Here is a 26,750-nt window from a genome sequence, read left to right on the forward strand (position 1 = left end):
ACCTTTAGGAGACGTGAGCGATTAGTTGGCCTGGCGCGTTGCATGATAGGAAAGCGGGATGTTCAAATCTGGTTCCGCTGTAACTGGCGCCTGGTAAACATGGAGGAGCGAGTCAGGTAGCATGGTTTATTTTGTGTTATTTCGGTGAATTTAGGGTTTAGAATTAATATTTAAAGTTTCGCTGGACTGAGGAGGTGTTTGGAATGAAATGTGAGGAGATTCCTCGTGGTGTTGTTGATGTCCAGGGCGGAGACTTGATTTGTTTTCGCTTTCTCGTTGCATCGTTCTGTATATAAAGGGGTGTAGACTTCTGAAAATTCATAATATTTTATCAATATTCTCAATATATATAAAGGAGTAATGCAGTAAGGAGAATACAGATCGTTCAGTTTTACCCACTATATACACTGGTGTGAAAAAGTGTTGATTTCTTATTGTGTTGCATGTCACACTTTAATGTTTCCGATCATCAAACTATTGTAAATATTAGTAAAAGATAACACAAGTGAACACAACATGCAGTTTTTAAATGAAGGTTTTTATTATTGAGGGGAAACAAAATCCAAAACTACATGGTCCTGTGAGAAAAAAATGTTGGTTTATCACACCTGAGTTTAATTTCTCTACCCAGACCTGTTTACAATCAAGAAATGTCTTAAATAGGACCTGCCTGACAAAGTAAAGTAGACCAAAAGATCCTCAAAAGCTAGACATCATGCAGAGATCCAAAGAAATTTAGAAACAAATGAGAAGTAAAGTAATTAAGATCTATCAGTCTGGAAAAGTTTATAAAGCCATTTCTAAAGCTTTGGGACTCCAGTGAACCACAGTGTGAGCCATTATTCACAAATTGCAAAAACATGGAACAGTGGAGAACCTTCCCAGGAGAGGCCGGCCGACCAAAATTACCCCAAGAGCACAGCGACGACTCCAAGAGGTCACAAAAGACCCCACAACAACATCCAAAGATCTGCAGGCCTCACTTGTCTCAGTTAAGGTCAGTGTTCATGACTCCACCATAAGAAAGAGACTGTGCAAAAATGGTCTGCATGGCAGAGAACATCACACCAACAGTAAAATATGGTGGTGGTAGTGCAAAGGTCTGGGGCTGTTTTGCTGCTTCAGGACCTGGAAGACTTGCTGTGATAAATTGAACCATGAATTCTGCTGTTTTCCAAAAGATCCTGAAGGAGAATTTCCAAACATCTGTTCGTAACCTCAAGCTGAAGCGAACTTGGGTTCTGCAGCAGGACAATGATCCAAAACACACCAGCAGGTCCACCTCTGAATGGCTGAAGAAAAAAAAATGAAGACTTTGGAGTGCCCTAGTCAAAGTTCTGACCTGAATCCTATTGAGATGCCGTGGCATGTCCTTAAAAAGGCTGTTCATGCTCGAAAACCCTTAAATGTGGCTGAATTACAACAATTCTGCATTGACGAGTGACCAAAATTCCTCCACAGCGCTGTAACAGACTCATTGCAAGTTATCGCAAATGCTTGATTGCAGTTGTTGCTGCTGAGGGCGGCCCAACCAGTTATTAGTTTTATGGGGCAAACACTTTTTCACAGAGAGCCATGTAGTTTTGAATTTTGTTTCCCCTCAATAATAAAAACCTTCATTTAAAAACTGCATGTTGTGTTTACTTGTGTTATCTTTTACTAATATTTAAATTAGTTTGATGATCTGAAACATTAAAGTGTGACACATGCAACACAATAAGAAATCAAACACTTTTTCACACCACTGTATATGCAAATTGATTGGGTGATTTAATAAAGAGGTTATGAAATGGGAATATTTGTTGCTTATCATTTTAAGTTTATCACTAATGAGCGAGTCAGTGGTGACTGAGTCTAGGAAAAGCTCCCTGAGATGACCTGAGGAAGAAGCCTGACCCGTCCAAGTTTCACCGAACGTCCATTCATTATCGTTCCATCATTGTTGAGGTGTACTGTTCAGTGACGCAAATCTTTTCGTCTGCCATTGTAGCAGACTGTTAACATTTACTACAGTCCAAATCCATCCTCAGTCCTTGATCACCGTGATCATATAATGACTTGTTATTTCTCCGGTTCCTGCAGTGCCGTGAACACCCCGGCTAACGTGCCGATGACACGGAGGAAGAGCTATGGACGCAGCTGTATGGAGAACCCGTCTCTGTTCTGGCAAACGCCGGGCCATTTGACAACACTCGGCCACAGGATCCCAACCAGCAGAGGAGCTGCAAGATCCTGCAATGTTATAGTGAGCGTTTGAAAAATAACAATCTTCATATAAGTATATAAGTTTATTACTTATGAGCGAGCCAGTGGAGACTGTGGCAAATAAAAGCTCCGTGACATTGTCTGAGGGAGGAACCTTAAAAGGAACCAGACTCATCTGGGTGCCACCGAATATCCATTCATTACAGTTGGTTGCAAATGCAGGACTTTTCATTGATTCTTAAGTCATTGAAGATCAATATTAATCACAATCCAAATCCATCCTCGTCGCTCTAGTGTTGAGCTGCTCTTCATCAATCAATGTTGTGGTATACAGTGTACCAGGCAACACAACGCTTATAACTCTTATAAACATTCTAGTCACTGCTGCTCATCTGATGAGGACGTTAGTTATCTTTTGCACAATAATGTTCCTTCATTTTAGGGTTTTTCCTAATGGTAATATTTACCCGTACTTCAAAGCTCATTGGGACTGATTTTGACTTTGATCAGTCACCCTAATAATGTGGTTAATAAACGTACAAATTGTACACCGTTAAACCCACAGACACTGCAGCCGTTTGCTTGTACAGTGGAGTCTCTGCCCTGTTATATAATCCTTTATCATTGATGTAAAGAATCCTGACCATAAAGTCTATTAAACAGAAAGAATTCATTATAACGTGTATTTCTGCCCGGTTTCCTGCAGAGTAAAGTGGACCCAGAGCAAATAGCCCTTCTGATGAAGCACGAGTGGAAGCTGGCGTACGTCACGCCGCTGTACAGGTTTCAACACGCACGGCTGAAATCGTACTCCAAACACCTCACGGCTTTCATCGTAGCCGAGAGGCAGCAGGGGGTCGCCATCGAGGTGGGAACGGAGGCAGGGATTAAGGTCACAGTCTCCACCCTACAAGGCATCGCAGAAAACGAGGACGACGCGGAAACCGTTTTTATTCAGGTAGATGGACGACTGGGATGTTGATGTCGGTCATCACCATAACAGAGTTTTTGCATTTGATTGGTCCAATTTTTAAAAATCCCAAGTTCATATTAATGTGCTAGTGTAATACTAAACAGATTCAACCAGGCTGCTCATTGTTTTGCATGAGACAACATTTTTGGAAGGAGTCTCCACTGTTAGAGGTGAAGATGTTTTCAGAAATATACGCCATTCAGCAGACACCCTCCTCCAGAAAGACGTACAAAAGTGCTTTGAGTCTCCATCAATGAATTAAACACTGGTGAGGAGCTGGAGAGAGAACACAAGCAATTATAAAATATGGCATCGTTATAATTATCATCAATTAATACAAAAAAAATCGTAAATTGCTGTTGTGCGAGTAGAAAAGAACATCGTGTGTCGTTTTGTGAAAATGACTTTACCACCACTGATGACAATTTCCTGTAACATAAATTTTACATTCTTTGCCTACTCTACGGTGGATAGTTTGTGGACGGTTGATCTTGACACCCACATGTGATTTGTTAAACCTCCCTTTCCAGATGAAGTCTGTCTGCCTTTACTGTAATAATAACGTCCTCCTGGGGTGCAGTCAGTATTCAGTTCATCCCAAAGGTGTTAATTTTGAGGTCACTTCCTGTCCACTCCAAGCATACAGCATACCATGTACCGTACACCATGTACTTCGCTTTGTCATGTTTGAACATGTTCAGGCCTCTTGTAGGCTTTCAGGTTTGTGGAAGAACCACATTTGAACCCGTGTCCAGAGTCTCCATCAGTGAATAAATCTTCACTGGGTCACTAGATTACAACGTAAGAGAAATCAGCCTACGACTCTGTAGAGGTTTTTTTTTGTTTGTTTGTTTTCACACCATATTGGTGTGCAAGTCATTTGTCCATAAACATTTGGTCATACAGTGTGTGTGTGTGTGTGTGTGTGTGTGTGTGTGTGTACAGGTTGTGGAAAATTCTGATTAGCCAGAATGTATTTAAATCCTCCTGATCTTTAATTATTTTCCAGATACACTCTAAACCCATGTTCGGCGCAGACGCTTTGAAACCAGTGTGGCGCGGCTGGTTGACCTGCGTGAACGGAGATCACGAGTACATGAAGTCGCTGCCCCCGGATTTTGTCAGCCTCCCCCTGTTCTGCAGCAGCGGCTCCGAGCCCCTCACGGCTCTGGTCAAGTCCTGGTTCGAACGCACCTTTGACTGTAACTTCGGCCCTCTGTTTCTGAACTCCACCACTCTGAACTGGCTGGCTGCCCTGTGGACCGGCTGCCACCCCGACAGCAATATCAGGTTCCTGAAGCTGAGCTGGACCATGCCCACGCAGCCCTCACTGGACATCATGTACACCGTGAACCCGCAGGACGCCTGGGAGCTGTGGAACAGCATTCACAGCGAGGACGGTACAGACGATAGGATCCACATCGACGAGGTGCAGCAGTTTATGAATGGACTCGAGACTCACCTTTTCAGACATTTTAAGATCTACCTGTCGGCTGGGACGCTCATGAAGGTCTCCACTTCCCTCGGTTCAGCTCATCACGAAGGCAAGATCAAGGTAGGCACCATGGATTTCTCTTTTACCACAGTGCTAATGAATTCTTCAATCTGCACATGAGCTGGTTCTGTCTATCTTTTGTGTAATGAAGAGAAGATTAAATAGTTCTGCTTTATGAAATAATAATGCTACATTATTTTCATACACAATTGCATTCAAACATGTCCTCATAATGAACAGATCAGACTGACCCTCTGAACCCCTCCTTCTCTAATGATAAAAATGCAGCTTGTCATATTACAATGAAGCCACAAAGCCCACTGTCCCGGACCCTGACATTGGAGACTGGAGACTTCCATGAACGTTAAATAACTCTCTCTTTGCACGAAGCTTCACCACATCAATTATTCTCATGTATTTCTATTTGTATTTTTTTAAATGAGACTTGCTTCAAATGAACTCACAGTAGTGAAAGCTACTTTTATACTGGGTGGCATAGGAACATTTTGGTGCTGGAAGTTGACGCATTGCGATCGTGTTTAAAACTCCTCTTATCCTTTTGAGATCCTGGTCCGTGTTGGCGTGAGTGCCTTCCATGACTGCTGCAGATTTGTCTGCAGAACATCCATATTGGAAAACTACACGCTCTATTAGCGACTTGGCCGTAGGGCTGTGACAAGAACCTGGTGATACGATACGCATCACGATACAGGGGTTGCGATACCATATGTTGCGATACTGTAAGCAAGCCGATATATTGGGATATTTACTAGCTGTCATTAAGAACTCAACATTGTATGCAAACCTTGGCAAAAAAAAAAATGTATTAGTGGTGTGCCCTTATTCTAGTACTTCCTGTCACAGTTTAAGTTCAGAGATAAGAAGACAACTGGCATGAACTTATTAATTTTTTTTTATATAGATGGAGAATCAAAACTATATCACCGAACAAAATATGCCAATACGCCCCGGTACTCGGCAGACCAACGAAATTTATATGGCCAGTTGGAAGTAGCATGTAGAAATGAATTGTGGTCGTGAATAGATTAGATCGATGCGATCAAATGCCACCGATTGCCTACATCATTACATCACCACCACCACCGGCCTGAACTGTAGACAAAAGGCAGGTTGGGTTCAGATCGTTGATGCCAAACCATGTGTATTTCATCAGGAATCATGATTCAGCAGATCTGGATTTAGTTATCCAATTACAGTGAGTCTCTGTGTCCATTTAGCCCCAGATTACTGCTTCTGTTCAGCCGTAACAAAATAACTAGTTCTGGCATTGGATTCACAAGTGTTTGCTGCTCACTATGGTTGTAAAAAAGTGGTCACTGGAGTAAATGTCGCCTTTCTGAAAGCTAAAATCAGCCTGAACCTTCTCCCTTCTGCTGGAAATCTTATGCCCTTTTTTTCTTACTTTTTTTTTCTTAATGAAACATTTAACCCTGTATCATAAATGCATATGTAAATGTATTGCTAATATGTAAAAAAAAATAAGTGTGTAATGTATAGAAAATCATTGCTTTATAAAATGTAACACTATAATAGTGATAAACTTATCAGGGAGGAAAAAATCCACTTCATAATCCCCCAAAACTCACACACACCTGTAAATAATAATAATAATAAAACAATGATAACAATCGTTAAACAGTTTAAGTCGCAGGTTCACGGTCCGGTGTGGTTAACCGCTCCATCAATCTCACTTCAATTCAATACAGGCTGCTAATTAACCAATTAATTCAATCTAGGGTGACAAAAAATATATACACTATTGCCAAAAGTATTGGGTCACCTGGTCATGAGTATGGTATGTGATTATTATTTTTTTTTTTAATTTAGCATTACATTCCACATTTAGTCTCAATTTGCTCTTCTAATTCCTACCACTAGATTTTTGGAGTGTGCTTATGGATATTTGTATTCATCGGCCACAAGGGTATTATGAAAGGCAGGTACTGATGTAGGGTGAGGAGGCCTGGGGTGCAGTCAGCGTTCACATTTATACCTAAGGTGTTCAGTAGGGATAAGATTAGAGCTCTATTGCAGGCCACTCAAGATCTTCCTCTCCAAACCATGTAAAGCATATCTTCAAGGAGCTCACTTTGTGCACAGGGGCATCGCCATGCTGGAACAGGTTCGGGTTTCTAAGTTAAAATTTTATTACCGCACATCTGAAGACGTTCTGTACAACTAAAAGCCTCCAGCTTTGTGGTAACAGTTCGGAAAAGAACCACATATAGCAGGAAAGGCCCGGTGTCCCAATACTTTTGGCAATATAAGGTGTCTCAACTGAGCCTTTTCATATTAAAAAACTGTGTGAAATGGCTTTAAGAGGTGTTTAAACATTTCCAACCCTGAATCCTATCATACAGATTTGAACTCTTAAGTTGCATCCTAAATTACTACGATTCTCAAAAAGGACCTTATGTAGTAATCCAAACTAGAGGTTGTCTGATAACCGATTATTTGATCGATAGCTTTTAAAATGAATACTGGATTAAAAGAAGAATGGCTATTTTAGGCATGACACTTTGGATTTATATGAACTGGTTACATTTTAAAGTAAGACCCCATTTGTAACATTAACAGAAGTTAAGAAATGCTTTAGAAGCATCGTTTATTGTTTAATTGCAACATTTTACTACTACATTTTAAAATAAATTCTCATATCTTTAGTGATTTGCCTCTAGAGGCCGCTGTCTCGTACTGTATAATGACGGTAGACCTCAGCCGCTCCAGCGCAGACGCAAAAAAATCGGTGTGGCTTTTTGCAGATAGTTCTTGCAATCAACTATCTGCACCGCTTGATCGGAACAACTGATGAATCACTTGACCTCTAATTAAAACATTTCTTGAATTTATATTTAGACCAGAAAAAAAGAGACCATTTAAAGATACGCACGGTCAGCAAACATTCTCTGACTACAGGTTAGGGCTATCAGATGGCAGGCAGGTGTTCCTCACACCATTACAGCACCACCACCAGCCAGAAACAAGGTAGGTTGGGTTCATGGTGCTGATGCTAAATTCTGACCCTAACATCTGCATGTCTCAGCAGAAATCACGATTCATCAGACTAATATATATATATATATATACACATACATACACACACAATCTGGCAAAAAAAAAAAACCCTCTTATTTCTTGTTAGAATTGTTTCTAATTGAATAGATACAATTTGGTGATTCTTTTTGTGTGTGTGTGTGTGTGTGTATGTTTCAGATTGGCAGCAGTGACTACATGGGCACCTTACTGACCCTGCTGACAGAGTGCGCCCTCCTAAGGACACCAGTTTAATTAAAACTTTTTACAGATTTAAAAAAAAAAAAAAAAAAATAGCGCTTTGTTTTACCAAACAAGTGTAGCATGTGCCTTTCTATACAAACACCAATCTTAAATGTGTATTTATTTGCAGTTGTAAAGGTGCACCTTTACATGAGACTAATGACATTTTTTTAGCCAATGAGCAGCCACAGATGATCTTGCGTATTATTGTTTCTTTTTGTAGACCTTTATGAACTTATCCTATTGAATCCTACCTGAATGTACATTGTGTCTGTAAATAGCCCAAATATTTTTTTTAAATGTAACATTTACTTATCAGTTTTTACACATTATTCGTCTCCACTTTGTATAAATACCAGTTAATGTATTCTGTCTGTGTGTATATGTTTGTCCTGATTACTTCTGGTTCCAGTGAAACATGGCTCCAGTACTCCCTTTGCTGGGAGAGAAGGTGTCATGATTTGTGGAAGACCGTATTTTATAAATGTCTTCTAAAGACTGCACACGTTCAGAAAGGAGTGTGTCTACTTTTCTTTGCTCATCTTGAAATAAATGGAATGTGTGTGTATATATCTATAAGCAAGTGCAGTTTTTTTTTTAACCAAGAATGATCAGGTCTTTAAGGCTAATGATGTGGCTGCAATATAGTGGGCGTTCCAAGAGTTAAAAGACTGCTGTGCACTTTGGTGTCACTCAAGGGATGATGATGCTCTTAACAAGTAGCAGTTCCAATATGTAGATGAACACACTGTTCATATTTATAACATCTGGCAGATGCCCCTATCCTGAGTGACACACATTTCTCATTCATACAACTAAGTAAATAAGGGCCTTGCTCAGGGGCCCAGGAGTGGCAGCTTGGTGTGGCTAGGATTTAAACTCTGTCTTCGGCTCGAAAGGCCTTAATCACTAAGCTGCCACCGACATATCCCATATTATTCAATGGTGTGTGTGTGTGTGTGTGTGTGTGTGTGTGTATACTTGCCGTAAGAAACAGAATATTATAGAATGTGGTTTTAAAATGGTTCAGAAGGAGTTTTGGCAGCACACAGTCACAGGGCGCACCAACCTTCATAACTCAGCGTGCTCAGTCACCGAGCTCTCCTCACACGGGTTCCTCGCCAAGAACATGGCTCCTGCGGACTTCACCCTCTTCTCAAAGATGAGGATTCGGCTCAAAGGTCACTGTTTTGACACCTTTCCAGAAATCCAGCTCAAATCGTGGAAGGTGCTTGACACACGTTGGGGGGAAAAAATACTTCCAGCACACTTTCCAGAAGTGGCAGGAAAGCTGGGAGCACTGTATTCCTGTGTAAGGACACCATTTTCAAGATGACTGTGACTTTGATACCACCACCTACGGTTAGAGACGTTTTTAACAAGCAGTAAGCAGTTTAATAGATAAAAATGCATCACTTTTATTTAGTAAATCAACATTTCGATGCAGTGTGCGCAGACCAGCACGGGGGGGGGACTAGTTGTTTATCATCTCTAAAACTAAAAAGTCACCCAGCATCTTACAAACTTAAAATATAAATGCAATTGTTTTTCTTTTTTTTTTCTTTTTTGGTCACCGAACAGTGACCAAACTGAACTTGTCTTGGCGTAAAGTGCACAGACTGATGCATCGTATGATATGAAAGAGGGAACAATAAAAAGTGAGTGTTGAAATGGTGGAAACTGCTTTCCAAAACGACTTGCATGCCCCCTTCATTCGTTTGCAACGTCAAGAAAGGCTGGCATATACTTTTTTTTTTTCTAAAGCACCGCTATACCCAAAAAAATACCGTACGTCTCAGAGTCCGTTGCTGATGTGGCAAGGTAGAAAAAGGAAGCTTGTTTTTAGTCCCCAAAAACCAAAGAAATTGCACAAAAAGAATATCACAGTGCATCCAGTTTATAAGATTAAAACACCATTTTAGACAAGCTAGTGTCCAACGTCGGCTTACCGTGACATGTCTCCTCAAAAACAAAAAAGTATATAAAAAATAAAATAAAATACACAAATACTAGGCAGTAGAGGTCCTTCCAAAGAAATACATGTTTAAATGTGACAGGAGCAATGCTGCGGTGAGAATCATAGCTCGCTCTCTTATGAAAGCTAGCTTTTGGCTGTGGGCAGGTCCTATGAAAAAAAGGGCGATGAAATCCAGCCAAATGTAATAGTCTTCACAGATGACCTGCACGTGAGAGCGAAACATTTATCCTCTCTTCGATGATCTTGCTGGCTTCAGATGTGAAAGTAATAGTCTTAAATAATGGAGTCTCTTTTTTGTTCTTCTGAATGTCTCAATGAGAGGCACAAGCTATAGTGAGGCATCAGTGAAGGGGGGGGAGGAAGGGGGGGGGGTGACTATGGTATTACCATATATGTGATTCACAGTGAGTCATTTTGATGACGCCGACGCCCCCTCCTAATCTCCTGTAGTTCATTCCACCGTAAAGCCTGCAGGAAGGAAAGACGCTCGTATTATTAGTTGGCATAATGTTAAAGATTTTTTCAGAGTGCTCTTAATCCTAACAATTCCACATTCCCTGGGTATTTTATTACCTCCACGTGTTGGCGTCGGGATCGTAGACTTCTATCGTCTTCAAGTAAGTCGTGCCATCGAATCCTCCAACTGCCATCAGCTGGCCGTTCACCACAGCTAAACCGACCTGAAGGCCAAGAGCACGTTCCTCGTTAAAACCCTATTAAATATGCACTAAGTTTGAAGCAAATGAACAGCAAAGCGCTTACCCCGCTCCGTCTGGACGTCATGGCAACCACAGGAGACCACTGATTGGTTCTCGGGTTGTACCTCTCGGCGCTGCTCAGCTCCGTGGTATCGTCCCGGCCTCCGACCGAGTAGATCATGTCTTGGTAGACGGCGCACCCCAGATGTTTCCGTCGCGTGCCCATCGGCGATACTGTGTGCCAGCGGTTTTCCTGAGGGTTATACCTCTCCACTGCAGACAGCAGAAAACGTGTCAATTTTATTTCTATTGTTTTAACCTTGTATTTTTTTATAAAGCAGTAAAACCACCAAAAGGAGCATCTACGCTTTAAGAATGTGCTAGTAACTGGTTTGATGTGTGGCACGATGGAAAACTTGTCAGATGTCGTTGCAATTGAATTTCTCGCCTTCTAACATGCTTTGAAAACGGTTTCATTTACTCTTAAACTCTGCCAGTGCCGAGACCATGTTAGGTAAAAAAAAAAATGAGTTTAACCACAGATGTAAATTGGAGAACACTCACTGCAGCTGAGGATGGTTTCACACTAACAGCCTAAAGATCCATGAAGTTACTCTGGAGGATTCAACTCTAGAACCATGAAGATGGATTTGGATTGTAACTAATATAAACAGTCTGTCACAATGGCTTTGGGCTGCAATAGCTATAAACAGTTCTGCGCTTAGGTGTCCACCAGGGACCTCAACCTCGACGATGATGGAACTATAATGAATGGATGTTCTGGGTCACCTAGACATGGATGAGCTCCCCGGTTCTGTTCAAGATTTCCTTCTTATACCTCAGGAAGTTTGTCCTCACCACTGTTTGTGACAATGCCCACTGTTAAAGCCCTATACAAAAATGTTATTGAATTTAAATATAGAAAATGTTTTAGTTGCTAGTTCAATCCAATTTCCTTAAGCAATGATGGATAATGTGCTTCGATCAAGCTGTCAGATCATCTGAAATGCACACTGGCTGAATTACAATCAGCATAGACGTAAAAGTAATCAGCGATTAGTGGAGTCAAAAGCGACGTCAAGGTTTGTGTTCGTTAAGTGCCGTAATTGGAGACTGGATAAATGTGACCGGTCGCTTTCCATCACAGAGTTGAATGTGTTTACTGTTTACCATTTTATTACTTACATATTGTGCTTTATGCATATAAACTGGAAAAACACTAAGCACTTCCGAGTCTGTGACGTGTTAAATACAGAAAATTTTCAGAACTATATGCTGTAATATAAACATTTCGGCCATGTAATATTCAACAAAGTATTATTTATTTGGAAACTTCAGAGTTTATATTTATCTATAACTATTTACAACTTATACATTCATCCTTAACAAATATTTAGCCATCCCTATTTCTAACAAGCTCTGTACAAGAAAGCATGCTTCAAGATATTATAAACCCAATATCCTGCATCATCATAATCTATATTATAATATTACCTGCTACTCTCAAAAGAACGATGATTTGAGCTTTGAATCAATACGTGCCTGTATTTAAAGGGGAGGTACCGTCTGAGCCTCCCACTGCATAGAGGAATCCTCCAAGGACCGCTACTGCAACCCCCAGACGCCGCGTACTCATGGATGCTACCCGCGTCCACTTATTCTCTTTAGGGTCATATCTTTGCAGAAGAAAAAAAAAAATTATATATATATATATATATACACACACATACATACACACACACACATACATACACACACATACATACACACACACACACACACACACACACAAATACATATATATATATATATATATATATATATATATATATATATATATATATATATATATATATATAAAGGTAGATATTTGCAAATTAATTATTGATCATTCACGCAAAAACCCATCATAACTGCAACAGAACTCAAACACTTTACTCTGTGTTGCGTGTTCTTTTTGTAGCTTTTTTCCCCAACCTTTCAACTATGTTCAGACACGAGACTCCGTCCTGTCCTCCAACTGCGTACAGGTAACCACCTAATACAGCGACCCCCACGCTGGTCCTGCATGTGCTGGTGGGTGCCACATCACTGCTCCACTGGTTGGTCTTGGGGTCATACCTTGAAAGAAACACCAGAGGGCAGCACTGCTGTAGTTTCACGATACTGTTAATATCACGAGTACAGGAAGCTGAAGCCGTTTGAGATTTAAAATAATTACATAGCATGCATCATTGCAACAATTTCTTAACTCAAATAAGATTCACAACTCCATCATTACTGCATCATTGCTCTTTTTTTTATGATTTAAAATGTCTATACAAGCATGAGAATGCGTTATTGAAAAGTGTTTCTGTAAGTCTGTATCACAAAAAGGACCTTTGTAATTATAATGTTGATACCAAACTTTATAAGCACATGATATCTTTAAACATCGTGAGCTCACCTCTCTACGCTGTTCAGGTAAGAAGAGCCATCATGGCCGCCCACAGCATACAACAGATCGTCCAGGACGCTGACGCCGACTCCGCATCGCCGCTTGCTCATGGACGCCACCATGCGCCACTCGTTAGTCTGGGGGTCGTAACGTTCTACGCTCGAGATGGCGTCGCCACTGCACCATCCCCCTACTGAGTGCGCACACGCACACCCCTTTAAATGACTGTATTTGGAGTTAAAAAAATTTCTTTTTTTCCAGTAGTTATAATAAACCTACCGGCAAACAAAACCTCTCCGCAGCGAATGGGCTTGCGGGGTCGGGTACGGGGTCCTTGCATAAGCGGGCGTTCTTGAGGAAGCAGAAGATAGTTCTTCGCTTCATCCACCAGGTCTCTGCAAAAGAATCCATTTTGTTGTAGTGATTAAAGCAGGTTCATGCATCTTCTTGTTTCTTCATGAAACATAAGTAAACACATCGTTGATCAAATGGATTAATTGGGCACATACACACCTACACTCCTCATCACTCTTTATTAGAGGATCCGAACCCACCGTTCCCACGAGGAACTTTGGGCTCAGCAGCGGAAGGCGGACATGCTGAAGGACCTGGGTGGAGGAGATGACGCATGTTCATCATACAGTAAACACTCAGTCTGGAACAGCACTGTGTGTTTTACTGCTTTATATCTATTCTAAATATGCTAATAAGTCTTTTTAAGACCCTGCGGAGACCCTGCACTCCTATCGAAGCATCCAATCTTTGATTATTTGGGGTCACCACTAAACAGCACTGAGCACAACAGTGTTTGACATGTGAGACTGCTGCACGTCTGACCTGAGGCAGCTGAGGCCGTCGCTCTTGGATGCTGTATTTAACCCAGGCCATGACAGCGTTAAACACCTGCTCCTCGCTGCGCACGTTCAGCTCGTCACTGGAAATTATGTCGATCAGCTGATTGGCTGGGAGCAACATGAACTCTTCGCTCTCCATGACCTGAAAGTGAGACAGAGAGAATCAAGCGATCAGGTCACATCAGTTCACCACAATGTTACCAGTGTAACTGTTACAGTGAAATGAAGAAAAGAAAAGTAAAGAAAAAAAGAAGGGGAAAAGAAAAGAAAAAGAGAAGACAAGAAAAAGAAAAAATAGAAGAAAAGAAAAGATGATAAAAAATTTTAAGAAAAACGAGAAAAGAAAAAAAGAGGAAAAAGAAAAGAAAAAACAGAAGAAAAAAAAGAAAATAGAAAAAATAGAAGAAAAAAGGAGAATGAAAAAAGAAAAAAACAGAAAAGAAAAAATAGGAAAAAGAAAAGAAAAAAAAAAAAAGACAGTTGAAGGGATCAATAATTCAGCATTATTATAAAAGTGAATTAAGTAAAAACCCCTAGAAAGTACATTATTTTAAACTTTAATCTTATTTTTAAATTTTAATTCAGACTACGGTTTATATTTATTTATAATAAATTTGCACTTCACATAAATTAAGGTCGTCTCTGTGCTTTGTGTCAGGCTGAACAAAGTCAAGGTTTTCAGCCATGGGGAAAGTCTTCAGGACTTTGTGTACAGCTGTTCACCACATACATCACTTCACCTCTCACCAGGTCAGCAGGTCAACAGATAAATGATCTGTAATCATCAGTCTAACATCAGAGCGTGGACACAGGAACGGGAAATCAATTAAACAGATTCAACTCTTAAAACCACAGATGTGTTGTTGACGTTCTATGAGGTAGAGTTTATGATGAATAATTAAATCAGTAACTAAATAATCAATTAGAAAATACCACAGAGAAAATATACAGACCGTAATGTGCGCTTTGCAGTGCCACTGAAATGTACCCAGGACTCATTTACTACACGTGTAATTATACGACAACATAAACGCCATTAAATAAAAATAATTTGCAGTGTGAACTCCAAAAACAAACAAAAGTTAAACATCTAATGTGCAGATTGTTATTTATCCAAGGGTCTATTTTAAGCCTTTGGTTGTTAGCTAACAAAAGAAGATATGCACTTGTCTTAGTACATAGTCTTAAATTATTGGGTGATTACAGAGGAGAGCATAATAAAAAAAAAAAAAAAGGCTAATTATGGAGAAAGAGAACATGGCCTGGTAATTTGGAAGGTTGAAAAGCCATTCAAGGACAAGTCATGATTATAACTCCACAGATTTAGCAAATGTTACGATTCAAAGTTTCCTTTGGGGTAAAAAAAAAAATAACACGGCTCCGTCGCCATCTATTAAACATGAGGGAGACACAGGGTCGCTTTCACATTTCCTCACAGGTACAATATTCCTGATTCTCCTGTACTGAAGCCACTGTATTAAAGAACATCAATATCCCAATGGCTTGGTAGATTCTCAGACTGGATAGTGAGGCTTTTTAGACAGAATCTGAGAACGTAACCATGTGAGCAAATTATAAAAACACAAGCATGGCTGTTAGTCATGAGATGTTTTCGGGAGCATCTGTGTGTAGTAAACGGAATTGCGTAATTAGCCGTCACTTGTCCTAATCAGGCAGCTTCCTCAAAAACACTTTACTCTTCTTCAAATCACAGGTCATGGTTGTAGGAACACCTAAGAGCAATTCATCACAGCCGGTCCACCTAACCTCATGTTTCGGGAGGTGAACCTGGAGAAAACCCACACCCTCATGAGGAGCAAAGACACTCCATAAAGACAGTAACGTGAATCTGATCGAATGCAGTTAACCTCACAGCGCTACTTGTGTTCTTCCACCTTCTCCCTCAGACTCATGACCTGAGCTTATCGTGGAGAAAGGCCTTCACCTCTTGAAAGTTGTGCTGGGTGAACTTGTCTGCGATTCGCAACAGCTCTCGGCATGAATGAGTGTCAGCAAAAGCCCGGATGCCCAGGCAGTTTGACGGGTCGAGTTGGCGCTTGAGGAACTCGCAGCACGCCTCCTGGATTTCGGCCAGCTGCAGCAGGCAGGCGGCGGGCAGCAGCGTCTGCACATTCCCCTCCTCTACGGTCACCTGAGTGCACACCTGCAGTTAGTCACATATTACCAGTGCAAACTGGACATTTAATAGTCTTATTGGAAATAAAAGTAAAACCAAACCTGTCTATTCAATTTACTTAAATTCATAAGAAACTGCGTAAATCTGCACAAAAGCACACGTGAAAGACTGAACCTACAGCCTGAGTGTCAGACCTGTGAAGTGTACGCAAAGTCGATGAGCAGCTCCATGGCACGTTCGTCGATGTCCCGGATCACCACCTCGGTCTGCCGGCTCTCTGCCAGCTCGCCGGTGAACATGGCCCTAAAGTAGGGGCTGCAGGCCGAGAGAATGACACGGTGCGCATAGATCTTCTTGGCGCCCACGACCAGCACGACGTCACACAGTTCGCGGTGTTTGCGCAGCAAATTGATGACCTCCAGAGTTTGCCGCGGGTGCTTGTCTGACACGTAGGGCATGCGGGCGGGCTGCGGCACGCCCTCCGGCAGCTTGTTGGGGTCGCCCAGGGTGCAGCGGCTCGTGATGTCCATCCCGCCGGTGCCCCTGAATGTGAAAACACAAGTTAGTGATGATTAATAGTTACATTTATTAACTTTCAGGAGGACCTTTACCAATAACTCCAGCTGCCCTTCTTCTGCACAAACTGCTTTTACCTCACAGGCACTGGATTCTCTGAGCATGTAAAGATTTCCCATGATGACTGACTCTATAAAGCCTATCGGAGAACAAGGAGCCTAGTGGCTGATACACTGCCGGCCAAAGGTATGAAAACACCTAATGTTTGATCTTTGAGTCAGATGCATGTTCTTTTTTGTAATGACTGGAAGAAAACTCTATGGACAGAACATTTTTGGCTCCAACAGAAGAATTTATGTAAGAAAAGAAGGAAAGATGATGTTACCAGACCAGTTCACCTCCACAGTCAAACATGAAGGTGGACGCTTAATGGTTTGGGGTTGTTTTGCACTACGCAGTCTAACTTGTAAAAATAAAACCTCTCATAACGACAGAGGACCGGAAACGGGAAAAACTATCAATATGGCTTTTTGCCAATAGTCCACCGTTCCAACAATCAACTACGGGTGCAGATTAATGGTTTCCCAAAAGACTAAACACTAAGTAAAGACTTATTATAATGAATCTAAGCATTACTTGAGGCTGAAGCAGAAGAGCATTATTTGAGGTAGAGGCGCTTTTTGTTTGTAAATGTTTCATTTTATTCCTAGTGTTGCCTCCATTGTTCACTATTACACTACTGCATATATTACATCAGACACTGGTGTCGCTTAGTTTTATAATGTAAGCTCACACTTTTTTCTACATCATGGCTGATTGTTTGCACACAAACACACCGCATATGCGCATGGATATCACCCATATGACGAGCAAGTGAAGGTGACGTCATTCAGGGAAGGAAAATGACAAGCAGCAGCTTCCAATTTACCATTAACACCAAAGCATATGGAGAAGAATCGGTAATCGGTAATCCAGTATAGACAAAATTACTTCCCGGTATATAAAAAATACCGGTTCTCGGTACCCGTCCCCAACCTCGACCCCGGTACCCGTCCCCAACCATGACCTGCATTATTCGAAAGGAATGCCTAAGAAAGGGAGAAGAATTAGAAAGATAATGATTTGTATCTCTTATTCTAGTATTTGCTCACATCTGGTGACACCTGTTTCATAATTATTTGGTACAAAGCATTTCCAGGACCAATTAAAATAAGTTCAATAAAAAATCGAAACACAGACATACACTGCAGCTGGAGCCAGGAATGAAGAGCGAGTAGTCTGCTAAAAAATGTCACACTCACTCACACAATTGAGAATTGACTCAGAGATTAAAATATCACTTCCGTATTTCTGTAGAAGTGTAAACAGAACTATAAAAATCCCCTTTCTAAAATCAAACACAGGGTTTGACTGAAAACATGGCTGTTTCTACAATTATATCAAAATCGTGACTGTTAGGAATCAAGGGGGATCTGTAATACTGGCATGTTACAATACCAGGACTCATGAAGTGACCTAAAAATCTGTCTGCTTCTGCCATAAAGCTACAACTAAGCCAGAGTTGGACCTTTCAGCAAAATAAAGCCTACATCCAAATGCACAGAAAAACAATATTCACGTACCACAGAATCAAACTTCTGTCATTGACAAATGTCTCCTGTCCCAAACCCCAGGGAATCCCTGTGTGGTAAATTGAAAAGGAGCATCCACAAATAAAGAATGGTGAGATTGTGTACTGAGCAATGTCTCAGATTCCTCACTTTCTTTTCTTCAAGCTCATCACAAGCAAAAAGAGACTGCAGTGGTGGCCAATCATTTTCAGACAATATATTGAATTCATTTTCTTAAATTAATTGTATTCACATAAAGTCGGATTGGTCATCAGATAACATCAATTAAACCTTGTCCCTAATTCAATTTAAAATGAAAGAACACTCCGACATTCCTATTGTTGCGTCAACATGCTCACAACAATACATTTAATTCCACTTCACAACGATAAATGAGTTTATAAGGAATATTTGCTCTTGATCGATGCCTGTTTCACCTGGAAGCTGCAAATCCAGCACTAGTATCTTCCATGCAGTACAGTGGAACACCGTTGTACGAGCATAATTCGTTCTTGAAAATTGCTCGTGTGTTCGAACTGATTTTCCCCATAGGAATGAATGTAAAAGTGATTTAATCCGTTCCGAGATCTCATCCGATCGCTTATTTCTGCACTTAAAAAGTATATGTAGCCTATTTTTTAAAACAAATACACTGCAAATTACCGTAATATAAACATAATTTAACACTTACTCATGTGGTAGTGGTTGATTGCGAGTGTGATGCGCAACAGGCTCATAACCTCCTCGGTTTCCATGGTAATTCTATTTACTTTCGTTTTCACAGCACCATCACTGATTTTCTTGGGAGACATTTTTCAAGATTTCTAGTAAAATAAAAATATAAAACTAAAAAAAAGTTACTGTGGGAGAGCGTATGAATACGGGAGCCACTTTTATTTGGGTTTTTTTTGTGTCGGTCTACTTAGTGCCCCACGCAGCACGTCTCTGACGTGCGCACACACACGCTCTCCTTCTTAAATGCACCCTCCGATCACTTGAACTAAGCGTCATCAACTAAGCGACTGATGCAACCCTCCGCCGAAAACGGGGAACCGGCAGCGTGGGTTTGCTTCGAAATTTGCTCGTGAAACAGGGTAAAATTTTGCGAGCGAGTTTGCTCGTATCTCCGTTTGCGAATACAATGGGTTGCTCGTACAACGGGGTTTCACTGTATCTTTCTTGCGTTTATGGTAACAGCTAGAGGACATGACATCCAAGCGAGACATCTGCTGCCACAAGATTGTCATCCTTATTGTAATAACAAACAGCAGTATTTCTTTCAGCTAGGGGTACAGGGCTTTTGGTTCAGTGCACACGTGTACCAAATGCAATCCTTTTTACGTGCAGAACAGTTAAAATCCGAGTTCCCTCAGGAACGTTTTAAGGGGCGGACCGCAAGTTTGTTTAGTCTCCACCTCGCACTTTGAGTGCAGAGTCATGGTTTTATTTTTTTTAGCATTATTAAATAATTCAATTCAATTCATTTTTATTTGTATAGCGCTTTTAACAATGAACATTGTCTCAAAGCAGCTTTACACAGATAATGCGGTGATTAAAAATGAATATGTTCTTTATGAGTAAGTTTGTCCCTGATGAGCAAGCCGGTGGCGACTGGCGACTGTGGCAAGGAAAAACTCCCCGAGATGGCATAAGGAAGAAACCTTGAGAGGAACCAGACTCAAGAGGGAACCCATCCTCATCTGGGTTACACCGAATGTCCATTTGTGGCGGGTATACAATGTTGCGGGGTGCAGTGATGATGATCAAAAGCGAAGTGTATTTCTGAGTCAGTGTAGGAGACTGTTGACATCAACTACAGTCCAATCCAGGCAGACCTGGATGAAGTGGGAAGATCCACGGGGGGGAGAGGGGCAGGAACAGTGGTCACTGGAGCCTCAGGAGCATGTTTAACTCGACCGAGAGAGAGAGAGAGAGAGAGAGAGAGAGAGAGAGAGAGAGAGAGAGAGAGAGAGAGAGAGAGAGAGAGAGAGAGAGTGTGTGACAGGAAGAGAAGGATATGGATTATTAAGTGTACCTATTGTTGCATGAGAGTTAAAGTCACTGTGCAGTTTGGACTCCGGCAAGACTCGCTATAGCAGCATAACTAAAAGGGAGAACCAGAAGGCAACACAGACATGAGGGATCTCTGGGATAAGAGACGGCCCACCACACCACCATCAACAAACCTGAGTGAACACGTGAATGTGAGGGGACGACAGCGTACAAATATCCCAGTTCACCAAACACTCTATATCAATGTTTCCTCCAGATCTGAGCCTTTACCTGAGAAAAAATCTACTGATTAAAGGCTTGACTGAATAAATATGTTTTCAACCTCGACTTGAACACTGAGACTGTGTCTGAGTCCCGAACACTGGTTGGAAGGCTGTTCCATAATTGTGGGGCTTTATAAGAGAAAGATCTGCCCCCTGCTGTAATCTTCATTATTGGAGGAACCAACAGATAGCCTGCACCTTTTGATCTAAGTAGGCGTGGAGGATCATACTGGTACAGAAGTTCACTCAGATACGGTGGTGCGAGACCATTAAGTGCTTTATATGTCCGTAGTAGAATTATATAATCAATGCGAGATTTGATTGGGAGCCAGTGTAGACTGATTAATACAGGGGTGATGTGTTCATATTTCCTAGATCTAGTGAGGACTCTTGCTGCTGCATTCTGAACTAACTGAAGCTTATTTATGCACCTACTCGCACACCCAGACAGTAAAGCGTTACAGTAGTCTAATCTAGAAGTAACAAAAGCATGAACTAGTTTTTCTGCATCCTGTAACGACATCATATTTCTAATTTTAGCAATATTTCTAAGGTGAAAGAAGGCAATCCTGGTAATATTATTCACGTGAGCCTCAAAGGAAAGACTCGAGTCAATAATCACACCAAGGTCTTTGACAGCCGTACACGCTGAAACAGAAACACCATCCAGAGATGTTAGGTAATCGGAAAGTTTGCTTCTAGCTGCATGTGGTCCTAGTAAAAGTACTTCCGTCTTATCTGAGTTTAGCAGAAGAAAGTTATCGAGCATCCACTGTCTAATGTCCTTTACACATTTTTCAACATTGTTAAGCTGATCTCTCTCATCTGGCTTTGCTGAAATATACAGCTGTGTATCATCAGCATAGCAATGGAATCTAATACCATGTTTATGAATAATTTCTCCAAGAGGCAGCATATATAAAGAGAAAAGCAAAGGGCCTAAGACAGATCCTTGAGGAACACCAAACTTTACCTCAGAGAGTGTGGAGAACTCACCATTAACATCAACAAACTGATAGCGATCAGTCAAATAAGACCTGAGCCAAGAGAGAGCCGTTCCCTTTATTCCAACAATGTTCTCAAGTCTAGCAAGTAGTATAGTGTGATCAATGGTGTCAAAAGCTGCACTAAGGTCGAGCAAAACAAGTAAGGAGACAAAACCCTGATCAGAGGCCAATAACAGGTCATTTACCACCTTAACTAGCGCCGTCTCTGTGCTATGATGAGGCCGAAATCCTGACTGATACATTTCAAAAATGTTATTTATAAGTAGGTGTGAGCATAACTGCTGTGCTACAACCTTTTCCAAAATTTTGGCTATGAAGGGGAGATTTGATATTGGTCTGTAGTTGGACAGCTGACATGGGTCAAGGTCAGGTTTCTTAATTAGGGGGTGGATAACTGCCAGTTTGAAGGATTTTGGTACAAAACCAGTGCTAATGGAAGAGTTTATTATTTTTAAAACAGGTTCAATTACCTCTGGAATGATCTGTTTAAAGAAACTTGTAGGCAAGGGATCGAGAATGCAGGTTGATGATTTTGATGAGGAAATTAATGAAATTAAGTCATTCTCGTGAATAGGAGTAAAACTTTGTAATTGATTGTCTGTTATAATTACACTGCTGTCTACAGGGTTACTTGTAAAATAATTTGGATTTATATTAACCGTCTGGATTTTTTGCCTGATGTTTTCAATTTTATTATTAAAAAAGTTCATGAAATCATTAGTACCTAATGATGGTGTGCATGTGAGTGCAGTGCTTTTATTCCCTGTTAATTTTGCTACCGTGCTGAATAGTAATCTAGGATTATGCTTGTTATTTTCTATGAGGGTGGAGAAATATGCTGATCTAGCAGCACTAAGAGATTTTCTATAAATAAGGAGGCTCCCCTTCCATGCTATTTGAAATACTGTTAATTTTGTTTGACGCCATTTACGTTCTAATTTTCGAGTGGTCTGTTTTAAGGTGTGTGTATGATCATTATACCACTGTGCTAATTTTTTCTCCCTGATCATTTTGGTCTTAAGGGGAGCTACATCATCTAGGGTATAACGTAATGTTGATTCTAGGTGTTTAGTGGCCCAGTCGAGCTCTGCAGGGTCAGACGGAGATCTATCTAATATCGTAATTTCTGGAAGATTGTTAATAAAACGCGCTGCTGTAGCTGACGTGAAAGTACGCTTAACACGATAACGTGGTGAAGTAGTAATGCAATGACTGAGGCAAATTTTAAAAGAGATGAGATAATGGTCTGAAATAGCTTCAGACTGTGGAATTATGACTACGTTTTTTATTTTTAATCCAAATGTTAACAACAAATCGAGAGTGTGTCCACCACTATGAGTGGGTCCTATAACATTCTGATTAATTCCAACTGAATCTAGAATGGACACAACAGCTGCTCTTAAGGAGTCTTCCTGATGATCAAAATGAATGTTAAAATCACCAACAATTAATGCTTTGTCTAGAGAAGTAACTAAATTTGTGATGAAATCTGCAAATTCTATGAGAAAATCAGAGTAGGGCCCTGGGGGTCTATAAATAATAATGAGTGGAATTGTCTGACTGGACCTGCTTTCAGACACTGAATATTTTATGCTGGTGTAAAGAACTTCAAATGTTTTACATTTGTGTTTAGTCTTTTGTGTGACGCTTAGATTATTATTATAAATAGCTGCGACTCCGCCTCCTCTGCCATTTAGACGGGGTTGGTGTATGTAACTATACCCAGGAGGACTCGCTTCATTTAATGCTAAATATTCATTTGGTTTAATCCATGTTTCTGTCAAACACATTATTTTAAACTCCTGGTCGGTAATAATTTCGTTTACATTAAGCGCTTTAGACGTGAGAGATCTAATATTCAGCAATCCTATCTTTAGATCAGAGGTGCTGGCTGTGCGTTCAGTCCTATTTAATTTTATGTTAATCAGGTTACTAAAACAGACTTTCTGAGAATTCCTATATGTTGGTTTCGCTCGGGGGACAGACACAGTCTCAATTTGGTGGATCCTGAGTAACGACTCTGTGCAGCTAGCAGACGGTCGGTTTAGCCTGTCTGTCTGCTCCCTGGCCTTGGCTCTAGACAGTCACTTGTTAACTAGTGCTGTTCTGAGACTATGACCTATACTACAAGAAATGAGAGCAGCACCTTCCCGAGTGGGATGGACACCGTCCCGCCCTAACAGGCCAGCCTTGCCCTCAAAAATGCTCCAATTATTAATGAAGCCCACATTATTTTTGGAGCACCACTCGGACATCCAGCAGTTCAGCGACCATAACCTGCTGTAGGCTACATCGCCACGTCGTATTGGGATGGGGCCAGAGCATATTACAGCATCGGACATTGCCTTCGCTAATTTACACACCTCTATAATATTACTCTTAGTAACCTCTGACTGTCGAAGGCGTATATCCTTAGCTCCTGTGTGAAAAACTATCTTAGAGAACCTATGCTTTCCTAAGAATCTAAGCTGACCTGCTATGTCCGGCGCCCTGGCTCCCGGTATACACATGACCTGTGCTGCTGGTGCCCCTAAAGGTCTAGCTAATTTCGCATGCCTCAGAATGGAGTCTCCTAAAACCAGAGCTCTTTCAGGTTTCTCAGCGGGTGCTTCACTGAAGAGAGCAAACCTGTTGGACACGTGAAGCGGAGAGGAATGGTGCTCCCGTGGGCGAGCCTTAGCGTTAGCTTTGGCTTTGCGAATATGCCGCCGAGTCGTCACCCATTCGCCCCGCTGCAAGGGCTCTAATGCCGGAGTCGGGGGAATATTAACTTCACCTAGGGCATCCAGACTTTCCCCTGCAGAACCTGGACTGCTCTCGCACTCACTACTTCTCTCTAGACTCTGGATGCGCTCCTCTAATGCTAAGATCTTCTCCGTCAAAGAGCAAACTAGCCTACACTTCTTACAGATAAAATTATCGCTAACAACGGAGAGAGACTGACTAAACATGTCACACTTCACACACTGAATGAACTGGATGTTCGCCATAGCAGAGAAATTACGTACCCTTAATGTGGTTAATGTACTGTGTGTTCGTAGTTCTGGTGGGAATATCCTCCAGCTTTCAAATTCTCAAACAGGGATAAAAGCGCGAAATAGTCACTGTGGCTACTCGTTCCGTACCAGAAATACGATTTGTAGTACGTTGTAAAACTCAGATTTTGTTTTGCGGGAAATCTTTAGTGTCATGTCCGACTTCAAGAAATTCTCTTGAAAGGAGAAAATCCTCACAATTCCACATATGGAGGGAGTGAAAAGAACGATATTTGTTAAACGTATGCTAAAATAAGTAGAACAGTTAAGTGGAAAATTTAATATTAATGTAACACACACACACACACACACACACACACACACACACACACATCCATAATCACACAAATGGGGCCTAACAAATGTAAACTAATTTTTCCATTTATTTAATCTAATTAATTTGTACCAATGTTATCAATTATACAATTTTATTAATATAATAGTGTATTGCATTCATTTGATTTATTTTCAATATTTTATATATTATTTAAACAAGCAGGCATTGTATTTAAAATTGTTTTAAAAATGTAAACTGTTGTTCACAAATGTTAATAATGATGAAATTGATCGTCATTTTTTTATTAACTATACAGGAATTGAACCAAACCGTGACTTAAAACGAGGTAGGTACCAAACCGTGAATATTGTGTGCCGTTACACCCCTTTAGAGTATTCAAGTTTTAGCGCCATGTCGAGTCGATCAATGAGTCATTTCATGTTGCATTTCTATTGGCTAGTTCAAAGATGTAGGTTGTAGCATGACCATCTTTGAACCTTCACAGTAAAACAGTCACGTCACGATTGTTCCATGACGGTCAGCCCAAAATCTTACAATATATACCAAAAATACGCTTGATTGAAAAATGCAGTTTTCACAATTGGAAAACACACTTACAAAAGTTTTACAAAGTAGATAACATCACACACACACACACACACACACACACACACACACACACACACACACACACACACACACACACACACACACACACACACACACACACACACACACACACAAAGCATCTCTTTCATGCCCAACACGTAGCTTCTCTGCGTATAAACCTGTAACACTAAACCATGTGGCTAATTAGATCCCATAAATAAGAATTACATTCTTATACTTTTAAAAGTCATGTATATTTCATAAATATATCTGCCCAAGTCATGCAAAGTGGTTTAGGACACATTATGACTGTAATCCAAAGGATAAACGAATTACACGGTGTAGCAGAAAGCTGTAATACTTATGGAGCAGCTGGTTTTCCATTCTGTTCGAATCTGATTAAAGACAAACAAGCTGGAATTTTTTCAGACTGAGATTCAGGAGGAAATGAGCTGAACACTAACTGAATATACTCCATGGATAATAAGAAAATTGTGTACACTCGTCACAGCAATAGGAGTTTGAAATGACGTTGGTCTAGTTCCCTTACACCCCCATTCGAACACCCGCTGATTGTGTTGGCAGTGGAATCTTGACCTCGCCTATTCTCAACAGTGCTTTAGCTCTTCAGTCTGTCCAGCTTCCTCGCCTTATCAGCTGTAACCTCTGCCCAAGCAGATCAGCTTCCAAAGCTTCAACTTTCACACCGTTGACACCAGTATCCCCAACATCTCAAATGGCATTACAGTCTGCAACTCCACGACATTTAGGTTCGGATTCTTTATTGATACAACATTAAACATTTCTGTAAAACTCGTTGAGAAAAAAAGCTGTTTATTTTTTAGGCAGTGAAAAGTTGAGTGTGTTATCACTTGAGATTTTTACCTATAGACCGTCATTGAACAACTATAAAAAACAAAAACGGCACCCGACCTGCACTTTGGCACCATATTCGCTACAGACAAGACAGACTTTTCTAAAAATCAGCATATTTCTGGCTGGTGGTTTGGAAGCACTATATTAGATCCTGCATCAATGACATCCACTGGCCTTCGTTTTTATTCTACGCTCTTCAGTTCTGTACGCTTTGAAAAATATGACTCAGACACTTTGCATAGTTCATCCTTCAAGAGAATACAAACATGAGCCGTGCCGACAGCAGCCAAGTGTGTGTGGTCTGCAGCTGCTTTAATTACCAAATGTTAACACATTTTCTTCAGCAGAAGCATCAACTAAAGCATCTGAGCAAGCATCAGATCTCCTGATCAGCAGCACAGGGTTTTGGCAAAGCCACAGACAGACACAAAAATGAGCCAAACTGTGACTGGGTTGGAAATTCCGATACT

The 26,750-nt window shown here is 40.9% G+C and overlaps 2 protein-coding genes across 2 annotated transcripts in view; one reads left to right on the forward strand and one right to left on the reverse strand.

The window, feature by feature from the left end:
* On the forward strand, window positions 1–8,549 carry cenpl (centromere protein L). The gene is made up of 5 exons (XM_083541820.1): window positions 1–116; window positions 2,083–2,245; window positions 2,912–3,163; window positions 4,188–4,733; window positions 7,908–8,549. Exons 1-5 carry the CDS (start codon window positions 43–45, stop codon window positions 7,980–7,982), a joined length of 1,110 nt encoding a protein of 369 aa, XP_083397946.1. The 5' UTR covers window positions 1–42; the 3' UTR covers window positions 7,983–8,549.
* Window positions 8,019–26,750, reverse strand: part of klhl20 (kelch-like family member 20) — a 23,688-nt gene continuing 4,956 nt past the window's right edge. The window contains exons 2-12 of the mRNA XM_083541768.1: window positions 16,269–16,617; window positions 15,883–16,089; window positions 13,921–14,079; window positions 13,597–13,691; window positions 13,363–13,478; window positions 13,093–13,276; window positions 12,624–12,767; window positions 12,189–12,322; window positions 10,711–10,919; window positions 10,522–10,628; window positions 8,019–10,416 (exon numbers count right to left, since the gene is read on the reverse strand). Of these exons, the coding sequence (XP_083397894.1) occupies window positions 10,332–10,416; window positions 10,522–10,628; window positions 10,711–10,919; window positions 12,189–12,322; window positions 12,624–12,767; window positions 13,093–13,276; window positions 13,363–13,478; window positions 13,597–13,691; window positions 13,921–14,079; window positions 15,883–16,089; window positions 16,269–16,604 (1,776 nt within the window). The 5' untranslated portion in view covers window positions 16,605–16,617 and the 3' untranslated portion in view covers window positions 8,019–10,331. The remainder of the gene's footprint in view (window positions 10,417–10,521; window positions 10,629–10,710; window positions 10,920–12,188; window positions 12,323–12,623; window positions 12,768–13,092; window positions 13,277–13,362; window positions 13,479–13,596; window positions 13,692–13,920; window positions 14,080–15,882; window positions 16,090–16,268; window positions 16,618–26,750) is intronic.

Source organism: Silurus aristotelis (assembly GCF_946808225.1).
Source record: "Silurus aristotelis genome assembly, chromosome: 5".
Taxonomy (NCBI): domain Eukaryota; kingdom Metazoa; phylum Chordata; class Actinopteri; order Siluriformes; family Siluridae; genus Silurus; species Silurus aristotelis.

What these genes read in the sequence shown, in the direction of transcription:
- cenpl (XM_083541820.1), top strand. Translation starts at nt 43, where the DNA reads ATGATAGGAAAGCGGGATGTTCAAATCTGGTTCCGCTGTAACTGGCGC. An exon ending in AACATGGAGGAGCGAGTCAG is followed by an intron (nt 117 to 2,082) that starts GTAGCATGGTTT and finishes CGGTTCCTGCAG; the next exon opens with TGCCGTGAACACCCCGGCTA. An exon ending in CAAGATCCTGCAATGTTATA is followed by an intron (nt 2,246 to 2,911) that starts GTGAGCGTTTGA and finishes GGTTTCCTGCAG; the next exon opens with AGTAAAGTGGACCCAGAGCA.